Here is a 20,582-nt window from a genome sequence, read left to right as displayed (position 1 = left end):
TCTCCTCTCTAAAAGAAAATAAGAATTTGTCTAAGCAGAGCTTTGTTAATGTCTTACAGATACAGAAGAGAGAATGTTTATAAGAAAACAGAGACAAAACTCAAGACTGGAGCAGTTCCAGAAAAAAGTTACTAGGAGATCAAAATGAAGAATCTTAGTGGCTATATTTACAATATTTGTTTCTACAATAATACTGGAGCGGTGGAATTGTATGGTAGAAAGGGAAACAAGGCTATATTTAATAAAATACTGATTGGGAAACAATTTTTCTATTTTTGGAATATTGAAATATTTAATACATTTGAACTTAAAATTATTGACTTTATAATTGAGTTTTGAACTTTTGACTATGGCATATGCATTACTGTTTCTATTTTTGTATTATGTTTAGATAGATTTGTGTGGGGAAGACCTATGAACATATATTTAAAAATAATAATTATAAATTTATATTATTGTAAAATAATTATATATATATATATATAAATTTTACCTATAAATTCATTTTTCAAGTTTGTTAACTTGAAGATACAAAAACTGTTCATTTTTTTTTAAAGTTTATCATGTACAATTAAATTTTTCTGTGTAAATGTTTGTAAATGTTTGATCTTTAAAAATATCACATCATCGACAGTTACTTCTTAATGAACCATTTCTACAAAGAAGGAAGGCGAAACACAAACGATGTTTGGGAGAGCAAGTGAACATCTCAAAAAATTTAACAGGAGCCGATGTGGAGTGTAGATAGTTTGGATCTTGGAAAAGACGAGTCTATTATCCAAAAGTTAGAGCTTGAAAGAGACATTTTGTAATAAAGAATTGAAAAGGAAGTTAGAGATAATACAAAGTTACAGGCAAGCTTTGAAAGTAGAAAAAAGGTTTTGCATAAGCGATTGGAACTTGAACAAGAAGTGTTCAGTTCGCAAAAGCACTTACATGCCAGGAAGGATCTTAGATTTGCACCTCCGATGCAAGATGAGAATTAACGATTGAAATGGATTATGTGTTTGGTGTAAAGAAGACGTGAGAATTGTCCGATCTCTTACAATGAGTTCGGCCTATTGAGAGGAATTCGTTAATGACAAGTCAGCCACAGTGATAATAAAGAACCCAGCATAGGACAAGTCGATCAAGGTTAATAAGAAGTCGGTCAAAGCAAATAGCACATCAATCACCGAGAATGAAGAGAACAAGTCAGACACAATGAAAGCAAAGTCGGCTATGAAGTAAGTGAAAAACCTGACAAATCACGAAAGAAACAAGCATGGTGTGGGCTACACATGACAAAGTCAAGATGAAGGAAGAAGGATGAAAATCAAAATAAACTTTTAAGTTTAGAGAGGGGGATTGTTCAAGTATGAGTCAAAAGTTCCACATTGGATAAAAAAAAACAAAGTTAAACACTATATAAGAATAAAGGCCCATAACAACATTGCCTTAAGGTTTTGGATTAAGATTTTAACGTATAGAGTGTTTATCTAAAAAGTCTTATTTATCAACAAAATTTTGATAATGCATACAGAAACCAACCATTCTAAATGGCTAAAATGGGAATTTATGTTGCTTTTGTTTATCAAGTCATAATAACCTGGCCCTTTAATCACTGTTGACACAATCTCGTCCCATCACAAACGACCAAATGGTCTGGGTTTTAACCAGTAAGTTAGATCAGAAACTCTGATACAAATTTTATTAAAAACATAACAGAATGAAGTTATTTGCATGAGCATAAAATAGATTAAAATTAGAGATAATATCCTAAGCAAAGGTGACAGTGGTAAGTACCAAAGGCTTTCCAGAGTCTAGCATCACTCTCTCAATCGATCCATCCCATTCAACTTTGTTGTCTTTCACAACTACTCCAGGTAGATCTTTGAAGTTTGCACCTATGAAAGTTACCGAGGTATAAAATGATGCTAATTTTATTTTTTACCAGGTCTTCTCAAATAAAGGAAATAGGAAAAAGCTGACTGCAAGAAAAAATATATCGAAATATAAGAGTATAAACATTTCGTTGTATTTGATAGTGTAACTATTCAGTTGTATACATGTACAAGACAAAAATTTTCGATCCTCAACGAATCCATGAAATTTGGAGAGAAAATCATGACTGAACACTGGCTAATCTCTATTGAGTCATGATGTTCAGAAGGCAGGCTCTTGTTTTAACCATTCGCCTAAATACGCTCTCCAAACCATTTTCTATGTTTTCAATGCCATTCTCCAAAGCTTCCAATCTCTCAGTTGCAGCTTCCATCTTTCCAACATTGCTACCTTCACTCAGAAGGCTGCTTAAAGATGCTTCCACACACTGCAACTCGTTGGAGTTTTCTGTGTTCTCTTCACATGTTATCACTCCCTTCTGCATTAACTTTGATAACCATTTGGTCGGCTTTGACTTTGGAGCAGGCACGGTCAAGAAAGCCAACAGTGATCTAAAGATAGACATGTTCATTGCAATGACTTCCCTGAGGACTCTAACCAAAGAAACAAGTTGTTGATCTTTATCCAACACTGGGGATACTCCAAATTTGCTCTCCATCTGCTTCAAACATGTCATCAACTTCTTAGCATTCTTCTTCATCTTCTTAGAGAAGAAGTTATATTCGGCTACAATTCTTTCAATGCTTGAATCCCCCTTTCTCCTTCTGAGAGCAGAATGAAGGGCTTGAACATTTTCCTTAATTTGTAACATGTTGTCTCTTGTGATGTCACAGATGTCTAAAATTCTCACTGAACCCTCCAGAAGCTCTTGTATGCATTTCTCACCTTGATGGTTAGAAATCAGCTTCTGGGTTGAAGTCATGTTGAGAATATCTTCCAAGCAAATATGCAAATCTGATAGCAAGGACAAGCCAGTGCCAATTGAGTTTAATGTGGATGTGGAAGTGGTTTCCCAAGTTTTGAGCTTGTTCAGCTCTTCCTCAACTTTACTGGTGTTAGGATGAGATCCAGAAGGAAAACTATTAGAGCGAACATGGAACTTGTTTGCCATGGCTACTCTTTTTGTGTTCTGTTCTTTTTGGAAAGAAGCTCAATGTTTTTGTGCTCTCACCAAGTGCTTAACTCTATATATATAGAAGCAATTCATGATTCATTCCTATTCATGATTCATGATCGGTGTGAGCATGTGGTTGCAGCATGTGTTTCCTAATAATTTGGTGAGTTTGTCACATCTCTTCCAAACATTGTGCACTATTATTTGTGATATAATAGAGGCCACATTGGTAATGAAATGGGTTGGTTGTGCATAACTGGCATGTTCTCCAAGTGTTGGCAATCAGAAAACCTCATTAGTCATCAATTAATTTGCCTCCTTTGCTGCTACATTTCATCTTGACTTAGAATTATAAAATGTGTTGTTTCAGCTTCAAGGATATACATTAGCTGGCTTGTCTCAATGACAAGATGTTATAACAGCAAAATAGTGTTAAAAATGGCTTTTGGATCTGTGAAATCCAAATCTGGTGGTCATTGACAAATAGACAACAATGACTTATTTTTTTTAATTTTGAGTCGAGAACAAAAGAATAAGTTATTTGGTGTGTGCACGAGTGGCTTGTAACCCTTATGTCCCCCTTGTTGATTTTACCAACTCTTTTTCATTGTGTTTTAAACCAATGAAAAATTTTGTATTGTGGTACACATTAAAGAACGAGTATCCATCGTCCCAGTTTCAAGGGGCTGATGTTATTGTTTAAGGTTTTGTGTGCACACATCCTTTTCTTTATTTTTTCCATGTGACTCTATTGCAGAAAAATTTGCCTCTTTGTTTGAGTAAAAGAAAATAAGAATTTGTCTAAGCAGAGCTTTGTTAATGTCTCACAAGCTACAGAAGAAAGAACGTTTAGAAGAAAACAAAGACAAAACTTAAGGCTGGAGTATTTCTAGAAAGAAGAAAAAAAACCATTAGGAGATTAAAAGAAAGAAAGAAAATGGAAGAGGAGGGAAAATTTTCATCCTTCCTCATTGTAAGAAAATAATTATACTAAATTGTGGTTGTTTCAAGCCAAACATTTTGAGGAATTTAAACTGAATCGGAAGTCCTACATTAGATAAATATGAATAATATGAACGATATATAATTAGAAAAAATCATAAATCTATGGTCTTACAAGAACAACAATCTTCAATCTCACCTCATTATTTATTGGGATTGGATGTAATATATCTTAACTTGATTATTTATTGGGGTTGGATGTAATATATCTTAACTTGATGTAGTTTTATCTTTGCAATATACCACGACTTTTGTGTCCATTCCTTGTGCTTCATGTTCATGGTTGATTATCTAAGCTATTTGTTGTTTAAAACATGCCTATAAGGAATTAGAACTAGTGAGTTTATGATGTGAATGTGTAGATTATGTTAGAAATATAAATATATATTGTTTAGAGTCTTTGCATTGAGTTGAGTTAATGAAATCCAACCTCGAAGAACTTTTAAATGATAAGGACGTTGACTTTACCCAACATTCTCTAACAAGTAAATTATATGCTTGGTAACAGAAACATGATAAGAGTAAAGAAATTTCTCTTAAGGAAAGAGATGACCTGAAGATTGAAATATAGAGTATAAAAATTCTGTTCTATTCATTGTTTGACTTTTGAGTTGTATACATGTACAAATTGATGGGGCAAAACTTTTCAATACTCAACTGATCCCTAAAACTTGGATACTTTGGAGAATTTGGAGAGAAAATCAAGATTGAACACTGTCTAAACTCTATTGAGTGATGATATTCAAAAGGCATGCTCTTGTTTTAACCATGCGCCTGAATACGCTCTCCAAACCATTTTCTATGATTTCAATTCCATTCTCCAAAGCCTCCAATCTTTCATGTGCAGCCTGCATTGTTGCAACATTGGTACCTTCGTTTACAAGGCTGCTTAAAGATGCTTCCACACACTGTAACTCGTTCAAGTTTTTTGTGTTCTCTTCACATGCTATCACTCCCTTCTGCATTAATTTTGCTACCAATAACCATTTGGTTGCCTTTGATTTTGAAGCAGACACGGTTAAAAAAGCTAACAGCGATTGAAAGACAGACATGTTCATTCCAATGACTTCCCTAACCACTCTAATCAAAGAAACAAGTTGCTGGTCTTGATCCAACACTGGGGATACTCCAAATTTGTTCTCCATCTGCTTCAATGTTGTGATCAACTTCTTAGCATTCTTCTTCATCTTCTTTGAGAAGAAATTATATTCCGCTACAATTCTTTCAATGCTTGAATCCCCCTTTCTCCTTCTGAGAGCAGAATGAAGGGCTTGAACATTTTCCTTAATTTGTAACATGTTGTCTCTTGTGATGTCACAGATGTCCAAAATTCTCACTGAACCATCCAGAAGCTCTTGTATGCATTTCTGACCTTGATGGTTAGAAATGAGCTTCTGGGTTGAAGCCATGTTGAGAAGATCTTCCAAGCAAATATGCAAATCTGATAGCAAGGAGAAGCCAGTGGCAATTGAGTTTGATGTGGATGTGGAAGTGTCTTCCCAAGTTTTAAGCTTGTTAAGCTCTTCCTCTATTCTAGTGATGCTAGGATGAGATCCAGTAGGGAAACTGTTTGAGCGAACATGGAATTTGTTTGCCATGGTTACCCTTTTTGTGCTCTGTACTTTTTCAAAGGAAGCTCAATGTTTTTGTGCTCTCACCAAGTCCTTAACTCTCTATATATATAGGTGCAACATGATCCATTCCTATTGGTGAAGAAAATAGGAAAAACAACTAAACTGTGATGATGAACGTGAGCATGTGGTTGTAGCATGTGTTTCCTACTCATTAGGTGAATTTGTCACATCTCTGCCAAACATTTTGCACTATTATTTGTGACATAATAGAGGCCAAAATAGTATTGAAATGGGTTTATGTTGCATAACTGGCATGTCCTCCTAGTGTTGGCAATCAGAGAACTTCATTAGTCATCACCCAGTTTGCTTCTTTTGCTGCCACATTGCCTCTTGGACTTGTCTCAACGCAGAAGACACAAAACTAAAAGAATGATGCAATAAATGGCTCTTGGATCCATGATGTACACATCTTGTTGGATGTAACAAATAGACAACAATTTGAGTTATGTATATAGTATGATGTTGTTTACAATTTCGAGAACAAAATGATTGGCTATTTTTGTGTGTGCATGAATGGCTTGTAACCTTTATGTCTAATTCGTTGATTTTACCAATTCACTCGTTATTTCATTCTGTTTTAAACAAAAAGAAGAATATCGTTCCTCTATCTGCTTTTGTTGAGAAATCTTGTGGAATGGTGGTACATACAAAGGACGAGTATCCTACGATCCCATTGTTAATGTTAATTGTTGGGGAGAAACAAAAACATAGCAGACAACAAAGTAGAATGAGAACACATGTTGTCCATCTCTTCCACGCAGGTTCTTCAACATTTTCATACCTCAAGACTTGATACATGAACTCGACCAAATACATCTCGGATACAACAATGAACATGGAAATGAAGGATATGATTTTATTTTATTTTTGCTTTAATGCTGTGGGTTATTCTGAAAGAATTTTTCATCATTCAAAATGCAACTTTCTATAAACATGCTGCTATTTTGTGTCTCTGCCCTAGTGAGTTGGGAATCGTGGTAGAACAAGGAAATGGTATTTTATTCAGCTTTAGTTTTGTATTAAGTTTCTTCCTTTTAAGTTTTCGGTGAATTGTTTTCATAAAATTATTTTTAAATTTCTGGACGTAATTGAGAATATATATCAAAATGTAGAGCTACAGTGGCATATGGGGTTGTGTTTTTTATCACATAATAAATAATATATGTCGATGAAGTTCCTGAAAAAAATGGGATTCTTTAGCCGAAAGAAATTGGTTTTCCTTTTTTGAAAAAATGACCCGAAAGTCTCTTTCTGCGTCTCACTTGATTTTGAGTCACTTTTGGTACATTCCAAAACGGGCTCTTGAAAGCCCATTCCAGAGAACCTATTGCTTCCTGCACCTAGGATGTGGCTAAGAAAGGCTATTGCTTCCTACACCCAGGAAAAGACTTAGACATCCTTCACTACTCACTTCGCCACATTACTTTTGTCACCCAAACATGTCAAAACGGCCACAACCCCGTGTTGATCACGTATTTGAACCGGATTGGATTGAGAAATTTAAAATTTTTTTCAATTATGAACGAAAATGAGTTGTACTTATTTGATCACAGGTCATGTAGGTTCGAGCTGAGTTAGACTCATTTAATTACAACTCACTTATTTTTTTAAAAATATTTTTTTATATGTTTAAATAAGAGAAAGAAACTCTAATCTTGTTGTATTTATATGCATTTTTTAATATCTTTGAGATCCTACAAATTTTAATATCCGAAAAAGAAGAAAATTGTTATCATCCTACAAATTTGAATATTTGAAAATGATTAAAACAATATTTTTTATTTTCATATGAGTCAACTCACTTAACCTATCAACCCATGATGAGTTGAGTCGGGTTATAAAATTTTTGGCTCACCAAAAAATGAGTCGGATTGGACTCACTCATTTCTAACATAACCAAACCAGCCGATCCGAAAAGAGAGAATGGTGTAGAAGAATAAAATAAAACTTGTTTTTGATAATTATTATATGCATTTTGAAAAATTTATTTCGAAACATATTTCATGTGCTCCAGAAAACTTTGTTCCGCAAGTTTTTGTGTTCCTGAAAATTTTGTTCCCCAAGTTTTTTCTAAAATTTCTGTTCTGAAAATTTTGAAAGACTGGTTTCGAAAAATTTCAAAATATATAATTCAAAATCAGGATAAAATAGTTAATTTGATAATTTAAGTGGTATGAATTGTGGGATGCAAAAAGTAAAAACCCTAATAAATATGTATCACCTTTTTAAAGTTCACAATTCAGAATCATAGAAAGACATTTTCTTTCTGCACTCCCATTACTTTTAAGGAAGTTGTGGTGTGATACAGTAAAGAAGGATATTTTTGTGTTTTTTATACGATGAAGTCATTTGCTTCATACTGTATTATCCATAATGCAGTATTTATCCTCTAAAATATATAATCCATAACAACAATAAAATTTTAAAATATATTATGAATTATTGATTCAAAACGACTTCCAAATAACAAAATCTGAAAAAGAAAAAAAAAAAGAAAAAACTTTCAAAACATTAAACCTACAGGAATAACATGTTCTTCTTATAGAAACTGGAGAGTGCATGAAGAAATATCGAAGTGAATGAAGAAATAGCAAAGTTCAGGAAGAAATCGTTACGTTTTTGGTGAAAAAGGCACCAAGGCATGTGGATATTCTACATTGGCATGGTGGACTGAGAGAAAGTGTAGTCTTTTTTTTAACTAAATTGGAATTGTTAGTATTATTTAATATGAACTCAAAAATATATTTAATTGGAATGCTTAGTATGATTAACTGTTAAGTAGGTATGATGTTGATCACATTATTCAGCAATTAAATTTTGAACACCCACCAATAGTTTGATGAAAGACCTTCCCCTGTCAACTTTAATACTAGAATGGAGAAATGTTGAGAAGATGAAATAGAATTATGAACTCATCATGATGCTCTTATTTAAACATGGATTTGTGGAGATTCTATATTTACAAATAGATACTTTCAGCCATTAATACTCTTTAATGAGCTAGCATATTCAGAAACGACACTCTATTTTTGACTAAACATCTAAATATGCAATCTAATCCACTCTCAAGAGCCTCAATATTAACATTCAATGTCTCCAACACTCCTAGTGCCCTTTGAAATTCACCACAGGAATCACCATTTTTCTCTCTTCCAAAGAGGGAGCACAGAACACTGTTAAGATCTGCAACCCCATTTGTGTTCTTCTGTTCTTTCTGGGAAGAGAACAAAACAGTGATCTTCAACTTTGAGATCAAGGAGGAGGACCCTTTTGCAACTAACGTTGGCATGGACAGAAATACTAACAGAGAATGTAATATAGAGATGGTGAAGGTGTTTGATTCTCTTAGAACTCTCGCCAAAAATGCTAGCTGTTGATCTTGGTCCAGTAAACAGAAGGAATTAACCTTATTCTGCATTCTCTTAAGCTGTCCAAGTTGTTTGGAAATTGTCTTCTTTGCCATCTTCTTGAAGATATCAAAAGAAGAAACGCTGCTTTCAATGTTTGAATCTCCCTTTCTTCTACGCAAAGCTGAATGAAGGGTTTGCATGTGTTCCTTCAGAACCAACAACAAATCCCTCGCAGACTCACATGTGTCTAGCAATGTGACTGAGCCACATAACGCTTCTTCAACGAGTTTCCCATCTTGGTAGCGTAGAAGAGCTTGCTGTGAGTGTGGAGAATGGAAGAGTTCCTCCATGGAGTTATACAACTCAGCAAGCACAACTAAGTCACTCTGAATTGTTTCTGCTTCCAAATTTTCAGTGCTTGAGACAGGTTGAGAATGATGATGTTTTAGGTGGTTTAGAAGTGCTTCAACTCTCTGAGAAACAGGGTGAACTCTGGTGGGAAAACTAATGGATCTCACAGGTTGATGTGCATGAGGGTATTTAGAACTATCTTCCATATTTTCTTTGCAGTGTCTGCTACAATAGTGCTGCTATAGAAGGGTGTTTGATAACTTGAATGATAACTAGTCTTTGTTGAATCTATTTATAGCACCATGGTTTGGGGAACCTAAACATGGTACCATGTTTATGAACATGGACTATTTGGTTAATTATGTGATGTGTACATGTGGGTCATGCAAACTTTCATATGACTTTCTGACATTTTGGGTCAGAAATTTGGCAGCTCTATCCATTTTTTAATTTCATGGTGATGAGATGAACAATGTAGAACTTTATAACTGTGATAAACACAATGCAGAACTAAACAATGAGAACAGTGAATTGCTGGTGTGTGCTCCCTGTGAAACTTCAATAATATAAGATATTTTGAAATTATGATGTGTATTATTGAACTTGTCAATTCATGTACCCTAAAGTTTCTACCATAGTTGGGGAGACATATGAGTAATGTTTTGTTCAAGTTGGCATAATCATTGTTTTTGTGGCCATGAGTTGTTGTGAAGTCTGCATTTACTGTTACTGGGAGACAAGAGGGGGCACTCAACAATGACACTTCTTCTACCTTGGAAATTGAGGTGTTAGCATCATAGAATTAATAATTTCTGGTACTTGGAAATGTTTGGTGTGTGCCTTTTTTTCAAGAACTTGATTCTCTTTGTTGGTTTTTTCTTCTGCAGGCATTTCCAGCTTAAACAACATTATGTTTTAAGAGCAATGTATCTGAGAATCGTATTCTCTGTCAAAGTGTAGTTTGTTAAACTTGAACCTCTTCCCAATGAAATGTTGGATAAAATATTCATTTGCTCGTGTCACCTTACTCACTTGTTTTGAATCATTGAATGTTATTATTTTAGTCTTGCAATATACTCATATTTCTTTAGTTTTGAATATGCTTTTAAATGGTGTAACATACAAAACATTCATTTCATTATAGAATACTTGAGCTGCAGCAGCATGTGATGTAACTAACCCTTAACCTCAATTATCATCCAAAATGTAATGCCTCATTGACTAACATGTGACTTTGATTTGTATGAACTAACCTTAACCTAATCAATCAAACCCAAAACTGAAAAAATTATTGTCGTTTTTATATTTCTACATAATAATGGCAAGTCATTTCTGTCACCCTTATTATATGTGAGTAGTTTATACTATAATGCACGTTTGATCAACCGCCCCTTAAGTAAAACTCATGTGATTCCATTTATTCAGATATAGAATTTTAAATCTTAGTACTTCTTATCAATATTAATAGAATCTATTACTAGATTAACATCAATAAAGATTTACCAGACTTGGTAGCAGTGGATATGCACGGCTAAATATGAATATAGTTATAGATATTAATAATAATATCATTTCACTATTATTTAAAGATAATTATTTTTTGTTGCTAGAATTCATTTATTGCTTACATCTTATTATTTTTATAAACTTCAGACTATTATATCATTATTGTAGTACTAATTACTTTACTTTTAAGACTAATAGTTTACTATTATTCGTTACATTTTACTGATATTCTTTGAAATTTTTCTATTACTATTTTAGCTTTAATTATTTCCAAAGATTCTATAAAGGTTGTTATTTTGCGTAAATGCGTTGGTATCTGATAATGATTATTATTACTCACACCAACTATATCATTCTCAATTTAATAAATCTGATTTATATAGATGTCTTAAAAATTTATCATTTCATTACAATATTTTTTCAATCTTATTTTATTCATACAAAATGTACACCTAATGTACTGTAACTAGATTTGATCCAGAGCTACAGTGGAAAGGTACACCAAATTTAATAAACTAGATAACAGATTAGATCAAATGATCCCCAGTTTCATTAGTTCCAAAACATATTGTGAGGTGCAAAATTTCTGACATTTTTCTTTGTCTCACTAATCTTTAAACAACACTAAATAATAATAATAATAATATATTAAATTAAGATATTGAATAAAAGCAGTTGGAATGAATCTGAGCTGTGTAAACGACTCAGCGCTCTTTTGCTATTGTAAATATAGCAAATAGCAAATGTTACATGAATAGATAGACAAAAATGAAAGTACAACATACAACTAATACAAATTTTGGGTGTTTTTCCGATGTAGGCTGAGTCTTACGTTGGGGAAGAAACATTCTCAACTTGATTGGTCATCATTCTCGGTCTCCGCAAAAGTTGCACTGGCCAGACAACTTGGATACTTAAAGGGAAGGGTTATCAAAGGTTTATCATCAGATAATCCCTGGCAGGCCAAACCAAACGAGTATCCCATTGCAAGAGCTACAGGAACAGCAACAGCATTTCCAACTTGCATGTACCTGTAAACAATTTAGTTATAACTTATGTTAATGAGCTACTATATTATATTGTTATATCAAATGGATTTTGAAGCCTACTAAACGTACCTCTCCTTTATAGGCCCACAAAGTTTATAGCAATCGGGAAATCCTTGTAGTCTTGCATTCTCTCGGATTGTTAGTACTCGGTTTTGTATAGGATGTAGAATGACCTGACAATAAATTAACATTCAAATTCAGACGATGCATACAGGAACTGAGAAAACTACTTCTAAATGGCTAAAATTTATGGTGCTGTTGTTTATCAAATCAAATCAAATAATATCAAAAGTGAAAACAATAACCTGGTTATGAGGCTCAGCCCTTGTAACGACTGTTGGCACAATCTCATCCCACCACAAACGGCCAAATGGTCTGTGTTTTGACCACCAAGTTACATCAAAAAAATGTTGATACAAACTAAATTAAAAACATAACTGAACTAAAGGATTTGCATTACTTACTTAGAGGAAGTCCCGCGAACAAACGTCATTGCATAATCAGGAACCTACACGTGAGAATAAAAGAAATTTAACTTAGAGATACATAATGGTACTCAACAAAGGACCAGTCTCAAAATAATATCCCAAGCAAAGGTGATAATGGTCAAGTACCAAAGGCTTCCCAGAGTCTAGCATCACTCTATCAATCAATGGATCCCATTCAACTTTATTATCCTTCACAACTACTCCAGGTAAATCTCTGAAGTTTGCACCCTATGAAAGTTACCGAGGTTTGTTAAAATTGAATAAACCAAAATAATATTCTGGAAACACATAAAGTCAAGTTATGAACCTTCTTTTGCGGAATCCGACAAACTCTGTCATAATCATCTTGATTCAATTGCAGAGGACGATGATCATACAGAATTCGACGTGCAGTGCTTTGAGTACTACTCATAGTACCACCCACCATCTCTTCAAAACAAAAATTGTATAATGTTAATATCCATATTGTACAGTGGGATCAAGCACATGAAAGCGATGTGACATATTACCACACTAAATTTAATCAATAAGTAAACCATCACAACATGATTCCAAATAGGGCAAAAGCAAATACAAAGCAAAAAATATTCAACTATGTCTAGTATTTAGTTTCTTATGCAGATAAAGACCAGGGGCCTTAAAAGCAAAGTATGTAAAACACTAGCATGGTTTAAAATGCAATGCAAATATAGAAACGAACCGCTTTTCTTCAATCTAATATACTTCTGAAACTCGGTACGAGCGGCAGTTCCATAGTTCCTTTCATCCTGCTTCTCTTCATTTGTAACCTGGTTGAGTTGAAAATTAAAAAGAAAAACGTTGTTAAGAATAAAAACTCACATCAATCCAGCCAACTTAACTAACTAATGCACTTAAGGAAGAGATACGCAGACAAACATACAGGTGGGAGATCTGACAGTGCATCCTCAAGTAAAAGGGCGTTACCCAGCTTACAACGGGTTTCCTTATCATCATAAGCTACTGTAATTTCCTGCATTGTGACTACTATTAGTCCTTCCACTTTAAACTTAGATTTAAATCAAAAATAATACTTTTCAAAGAAGATGGATAAAAGATTTTTTAAACTGTTGATCCTTACTTCAAACTCAGTGGGTACAAAACCTCTTGACACGACCTCGTGAGTTGGCAACGGATATGGAGGCAATTTCTACCCAGCGAAAGAGAAAAAAAAGTGCAATCAAGTCAGTTAATTTCAATTTACAACATTAAAGTTATGGCATCGCAAAATTGGTTCTATAATAAGCAATAATAATTTTACCTCATTAGGACGAGCACCCCAAAGGAAAACGCGCATACGGAATTGTGGAACGCCATAAGACCCTGCTGCCATCATGCCCATTCTTGCTTGATAATTCATAGCTACAAGTCGACCAATGGCATAACGGCCCAGATAACCACCAGAAAACTTCAAAATGTCAACGACATTCTCCATAAGGACATATTTTGGCTTCAGAAAATCAATAATATCCATGTAAACAATCAACTGCTTGTTTTTTATATCCTCTAATGGAGCTGCTGCGTTCCTGAAGCGGTTAAAACCGCTTACGCCTTGACACGGCGGTCCCCCGCAAATAAAATTAGCATCACCCTGCCAAAAGGTTGATACAAAATCGATTGAAAATTCTTCTCAAGTGAACCAGTAGCCTGTAGGCCCAAAATGGAGAAACTTACAGGAAGAGGCAATAACTTCTTCTTGTACCCTTTTGTCACAAAATCCTTCAAAGCATCCTTGCAATCGCTGGCACAAACGAGATCATAGTCATAATTTTGCAGAGATTTAGCTAAAAAGTGTTATGTAACAAACCTAGCAGATAGTAAGGGATTTACCTCAATCCATCCATTGGCTCCCATGTGTCGTAACTGGAATCATAACCCATCCAACGCACCTGAGTGATTTAGCCACAGATGTCAGAACGATAGATCATTAACATAGACTTCTTCATTGCACAGGAAAAAAGATAAAAAGAAAAAAAAAAGAGAAAAAAAAAAGAGGATATACTAGCACTTCGTATTCCAGTAAAATCAAATCCATATTGTCAAACCTAAAGTCACCTTCCTTGACAACCAATTGTTTGAGTTTACTTCTAAAGGTGTTGTTGGTACCTCGGCCCATAAGATGAGAACTCCAGTTTAAGTATCAAAGGCCAGGCACTTCATTTAGTTAATTAGTGGAATAGTTATAGCAAATTCAATTAGGTATAATTAGTTGAATGTGATTTTAAAAATGAGTATAGGCTATTGAAAGATTTTAACATTAATATCAAACTGTACTAAATTTTCTTCAAAGTAGTTCGTCATATCCATGTTCTAGATTTGCATTAATTTCTGTCTACATATCTTTCCATGTCAAGTAAAATTTTAAAGAATAAAAGGACGAGCAAAGAACTCCGGCGTGAGCAAGTCAATCCTAATAACACTAACAACATTCAACTAAATATGTAATTAACGCATCGTGCAAGCTTGAAGGCAACATACTTTAAAATATAGGCCTGGTTTCTTGACGTTGTTCGGATCGCCATGACAAATAGCGAGCAACTTTTCAACCTCAAAATCCTCAGAGTCGGAATGATCTTCTTCTGACTCTTCCTTTTTCACATCCACATTTTCCTCGTCGATTTCATCTTCCTCCATATCTGAACCAGACTCCGAACGTTCTGATCCTAACAAACCAAATTCCTCACAAAGTTTGGCCCAGGCTTTTATTAGCTCCAAAAAGTTTTCAGCAGGTTCATTTCTAACCTGAACGTTGATTTTTGAAAGTAATATCAGAACAAGATGGAACATATAATAAAAAATGTCAATTAAAACATGTTAACAAAAACTTACCTGGGTTTCCGGATGGTTCAGCTTCAAACTTTTACATGCATGGGAATTGATATCTACAGCCCACCTCTACAAAATGATATATAAAATCATTTGAAATTGCTCCAATAATAGCAGCCAAATTAACCAAATTGTTCAAAAGAACAGCTCTACATACAGTGACAAGTTTGACTCCAGCCAAGGTTGCACCCAAACAAAGCCCCGTCGACATTGCCCCACATCCCGAATAAAGGTCGAGCAAAGTCCACTCCGACGAATTGGAACTGTTCTTTTCAATAGTCTTTCCATTAGTTAGGTTAGCACCATTAAAGCAGCCACTAGATCCAGATTCACTAGAAACTGTGGATGATGCATCACTCTCGCTTTTATCTGTTTCTGAATTATCAGATGAAACCACATCAAAAGGTAAAATCCAGCAAAGTGCAGAGCAAAAACAATGGAGACAGTGAGTAGTGTGTTAATTTATACAAGACATCACAACATTCTTACCATCGACAAGATTCGAAAAAGTTAGGTACGGCAAAGTGTATTTCATGTCGTAATAATAATCACAAGGGGGAATCTTCCTTTTCTCCGTAGTCAAACCTACCTGTAGTATGGAAACTTCAAATGTTTAACCAACTATAAAGGTTTAGCAACACATAACTTGTAAAATCAACTATTTATTCAGTAAACTCTTATCAGATAATAGCACATTCATAGACCTGACCATAATAATATTTGTTGGTAAAAGATTAAAGGAACTAGTTTTGGACAGAGCTTTCAACATATTAACATATTGATTTAAATAACCTAGACAGGAAGTATATAAAAAAAAAAACAAAAACTGATAATAATTTTCAAACACCTAAAAGAAATTTACAAATGCCAGGTATTTGCACAAAACAAAAACAATGCAGCAACAAAGCACTTACATTTGGGGTTAATTTAACAATCTTGAGTTTTGAAACAATGCAGTCAAGCGGATTTTCATCTTTTATATCGGATAAGAACACCCGTTTCTTGTCCACAAGATCACCGTGACCTTTTATAACCTGCACTCACTCAAAACTTCAAAATCAGTTAAACCAGTTAACAGATATGGAATAACTAAAACCAAACAAAAATAAAAACAAGTCATGCAAGAGCAAATCTCACTGTGTCCACAGCTCTATAAAACCATTGAGCCATAAAATAAGGTTCATTATCAACCGATTCAAACATCTCCACAATTCGTGCAATATAATCAGGTTTGCCATCCTCAGCCTGAAAAAATTCAACAACAACACACTTGATCAACATGCACTGATTCACCAACCATAGCAGAAAGTAAATTTCAGAACAAAGCCAAATACCTTGACATAAGCATCATCATATAGGTTAAACACAGCACCGTCTATTTTAGCCTGACGATAATGACACTTGGCTAACATAACCTCATTGTTCTCATTCGGAGCCCTACACAACCAAATGCAATTATATAAATAAAAATTAAAGCTAAACAAAATAGAAAAAAGCAAAATGAAATAAAATACTAACTCTCTTGAGTTGTTACCGGTTGAATTCTTCTTTTTTCCCTGATTATTCATATACAACAAAGTTGAGCGAAGATAATAAACAGAATTAATTATAATGAATAATTATGATTGGAAGAGGTTAAGAATAAGACCTCATTGGAATAACGGTGGGGCCACTTGGCGCGGGCCTCGGTGACTGGAATTGGTTTTCCGACGAAGCAAACGGCTGGATTATGGGAAGAACCCTTCGTCTTTTTGCGTTGGGAGGGGAGCAATGAGACGGCGTCGTTTTCTGCAACGGGTGGGGTTGATGCTCTGCGTTTAGGCATGGTAGCTGTGTCTGCTTCGGAAAGAGAAAGAATATGGAAGATATACCGATTGGGTGAAAAGTTGGCAATAAAAAGTGAGAAATGAATTCGGCAACAAGGGGTTTTAAAGTGCTGCAATGGCGGGAAACTTTTATTTTCGAAGAGTTATTTCCCCCGTTGGAGGCTTGAAAATTTAATAAAATAAAACAAAAACCATTAACTTGAGATAAAATGTTTGGGTTGCATTTATTTGGGTTTATTAATTTGTACGTTTGCATGTAGGTTACAATGGGTGTTTTTTTTGGATTAGAAAAAATATTAATTATTTGAGTAATTAAAATTATCTCATTTACGTTTTTTCTTTCTTTACTTTCATCAAGAAATTAAATAAATAAAAGGTTTAATTAAATTTTAAAAATCTTTTAATTTTAGTTAGTTTTAACTAAATATCTAATAATTTTTTTATTTATTGATATTAAAAATTAACGGTTATAATTGATGTGATACATTTTGAATTGATTCGCCACTTTGTCAAATTTAGTGATTCTAATCATTTTTATAAATATTAATTTTTACTCTTATTTTTAACAAAAACATAACAATATTTCAAGATGGGTAGTATTTATCTTCGATTTATATATCAAAATTGTTTATAAGAATAATTCGGATTGTGAATATACTTTTGACAACAATTAATAAATACTTACTTAAGTATATGTTACTGTTGAAGTAATAAATGTGACTTATTGTTTTATTGATTACAAACATTTATATTTCTTAAAAGTAAGATAACCTAACAGGTGATAAGATAATAATTATGTCAATTTATTGAGAAAAATATTAAATAAAATAAACTGAATCCACAGATATTAAAATTTTTAATATTCAATACTAAAATAATTTAATAAAGTCGAAATACAGAATTTAAAAATAAAAATAACACTTAATTACATTTAAATAAACATGTAGCGGGGTATTTTTTTTTAGTGACTGGTTGAGTAAATAACCCAAGAAGAACGAACAAATATGCACTACATTTATTTATTTTTATTTTTATTTGTTTAGATAGAGAAAACTTATTATTTTTATAATGGAATTGTTCTCATTTATGTTTTTTATTTTAATTTTTTCAATAGTATAAAAAAAACAAATAAAAAACGTATTAGAATATTTGTGTATAGTTGATCCAATAGATAACATAACAAAGAAGTTGAATTTTTTTTATTAATTTATTTTATTTTGTTTGGATTTGAAGATGGATTTGGAATAATAAATTTGAAAGAAAAAGGAGATCGATGTATGATTATTTAGATTAAGAGAAAGAATATGTGATTTAAATAAATTTGTGATGAAAGTTTATATATGATATGATAGTTAAGATAAATTTAAAAAAAATATTTTAATAAATTAAATTAGATGATATTAATGATAAATGTGATATAAATTTAAATATAAATAGAAAAAATTATGTCAAAGTTAAACTAAAATTGTTATTTAAAAGTCATTATCATTAGAATCATATTAAAAATTCAGGATTATAGAATTTTAATTATTGATATCCAGAAAATCTACGTTGAAAAGTAAACAAATAATAATAATAAATAGGTTAAATTTAAAGGGATATATTAGTAATTTAAAGGGATAAATTGTTACGTTTTAAGCGTGTACCACCCAAATGAACGCTCATAAATCAACACAAATACACTTATCTAAATGTAATGCATCATTGTCACTCTTCATTCATATGTATTGTGGATCAATCAATCCAAACATAAGCTTAATTCAAATTTTAATTGTTGAAGCAATTCAAATTAAGATTAAATATGTTTTGATCCTTCAATTTTTTAGTAAAAATTAGAATTAGTTAACTTTTGAAACTTTAACCAAATTTAGTTCCTAAACTTTAGAGTGTCTGTCTTTCGTAGTCATTTTTTAATTAATATTGTAGCAAAAATATATCAAACAGTTTAGACAACTCTTAAATGTTATTATGAGATGTGTTTAAAACATCAAATAAAGTTAATGGTCTTATTCGACCTCAGTCGATCCGACAGCTGTCATTAGAAACAATTACCGCATTCATGAGGTATTGTCCATTTTAGAGCAACGTGAAGTTTGTTTGACCTCCACTCCTAAACAATTTAAGACTGATTGAGATATCGGAACAATTAATAAAATTTGGTTTAAATGACTAGATTCATACCATTCTAAAGTTAGGGGCTCTACATTGGACATCGACAAGATCATGGTTGTGACTGGTGGCTCCCCCAAAGCTTTTTTTATTTTAATTTTGTTATATATTTATATATTTTTAAAATAAAATTTTTAATTAAGTTGATGAAGATATATTAAATTTATATTCTGAAAAGTTATAATAAAAAGTAAAATAAAGATAAAATAAAAATTAATTTGATGAATATGTTGGTTAATAAAAGTGAGAAATGATAAATCGAGAAACATATATTTTGGAGAACAAATAAATATTGAATAATGCATTCTCACATATCTTCTATAAAGAGATTGAATAACACTTTATCATAAGATCTCTTAGTAATCAATGTTATCTTATTGTGATTTAATGATTTATATATGTTAAGATTTATGATTATTTTATTATGTATGTTTCTCCCAAATTAAGTTTTTCCAACTTACTATCAATCATAAACCTAATTATATTTTTTCCCAAATTAGTACAATCATAAAAAATTTAGGGATTTTGTGTTTATTTTATGGTTATTTTATAATATCACAATAAAAGATAGTCATATATTTTTTATTCTAAGATATCATGTGTGTTTGTTTTTTGAGTCAAAAAAATAAAAAAGGAAAATGAAAAGTTTCTTCAATATAAAAATAATTTATACACAAAAAATATAATTTGACACCCTTGAATTTTTGTCTAAGTTCCGCTACTACATTGAATCAAAGTTTTAGAAAAAGATTAATTATAATTTTCATGAGAAAAAAAAACATATTTAATCCTTAAAAATATTATCGTTTATTAATAAAAATGATTTTCAAATTTTAAATAATTTTGTACCATTATATTATTAGACAATTAATAGATGTATATTTATTTTTTTAGTTATCTTTAAAAAAAATATACCAAAACAATAAACACAAAGAAGAGAAAACATAACACATTACAACATAGCATTAAATTCTGACAAAAAAATAATTCATAACTCCCTATGCTCTTCTTTTATTTCTCAAATGTCACCTATGCTCTTTTGTTTTTAAACCCCTTAGTCTCGAGGTGCGTTTTTTCTCAAAGCTCTCCTTTTCCCTCTCTTTTATTGTCTATCTCTCCCTCTCTCAATCTCACTCTCATTGTTTTTCCTTTTGAAGATTTGTTGTGGTTTTTTATCTCTAATGGTTTTGATGATTGGTTTTTTCACATATTTGTTGCATTTTTTGGCTACGTAGTTCTTCTATCTTTATGGCAATGATTTTATTTTTTCAATTATTGTACACATTATTCTCCCTTTTTCATTCTCTTCATTTTTTTTCTTAGGACATCTTTCACATGTGTGTTGATTTAAGGTTGTTGTTTCCC

General features: G+C 32.5%; 4 protein-coding genes across 4 annotated transcripts; all 4 read right to left on the bottom strand.

Moving 5' to 3' along the window:
* Positions 1-2,045: 2,045 nt before the first annotated feature.
* Positions 2,046-3,027, bottom strand: LOC114166443. Its single transcript, XM_028051181.1, has one exon. It carries the CDS (start codon positions 2,993-2,995, stop codon positions 2,129-2,131), a length of 867 nt encoding a protein of 288 aa, XP_027906982.1. The 5' UTR covers positions 2,996-3,027; the 3' UTR covers positions 2,046-2,128.
* Positions 3,028-4,609: 1,582 nt separating this feature from the next.
* LOC114166319 lies at positions 4,610-5,630 on the bottom strand. Its single transcript, XM_028051035.1, has one exon. The coding sequence runs from the start codon at positions 5,596-5,598 to the stop codon at positions 4,726-4,728; it is 873 nt and encodes a 290-aa protein (XP_027906836.1). The 5' UTR covers positions 5,599-5,630; the 3' UTR covers positions 4,610-4,725.
* Positions 5,631-8,553: 2,923 nt separating this feature from the next.
* On the bottom strand, positions 8,554-9,731 carry LOC114174272. The gene has a single exon (XM_028059083.1). It carries the CDS (start codon positions 9,539-9,541, stop codon positions 8,627-8,629), a length of 915 nt encoding a protein of 304 aa, XP_027914884.1. The 5' UTR covers positions 9,542-9,731; the 3' UTR covers positions 8,554-8,626.
* A 1,739-nt stretch (positions 9,732-11,470) lies between these two features.
* Positions 11,471-17,105, bottom strand: LOC114171392 (putative DNA (cytosine-5)-methyltransferase CMT1). The gene is made up of 21 exons (XM_028056451.1): positions 16,871-17,105; positions 16,741-16,778; positions 16,557-16,659; positions 16,360-16,467; positions 16,137-16,256; positions 15,712-15,811; positions 15,380-15,597; positions 15,226-15,291; positions 14,875-15,138; positions 14,227-14,285; positions 14,071-14,137; positions 13,658-13,987; positions 13,478-13,546; positions 13,280-13,369; positions 13,079-13,166; positions 12,686-12,807; positions 12,505-12,606; positions 12,355-12,398; positions 12,196-12,265; positions 11,960-12,063; positions 11,471-11,872 (listed from the first exon to the last, which is right to left on the bottom strand). The coding sequence occupies exons 1-21, from the start codon at positions 17,045-17,047 to the stop codon at positions 11,692-11,694; spliced, it is 2,520 nt and encodes an 839-aa protein (XP_027912252.1). The 5' UTR covers positions 17,048-17,105; the 3' UTR covers positions 11,471-11,691.
* Positions 17,106-20,582: the final 3,477 nt, after the last annotated feature.

Source organism: Vigna unguiculata, chromosome 2 (genome assembly GCF_004118075.2).
Source record: "Vigna unguiculata cultivar IT97K-499-35 chromosome 2, ASM411807v1, whole genome shotgun sequence".
Lineage (NCBI taxonomy): Eukaryota > Viridiplantae > Streptophyta > Magnoliopsida > Fabales > Fabaceae > Vigna > Vigna unguiculata.
This window is presented reverse-complemented; position numbering and strand designations above follow the sequence as displayed.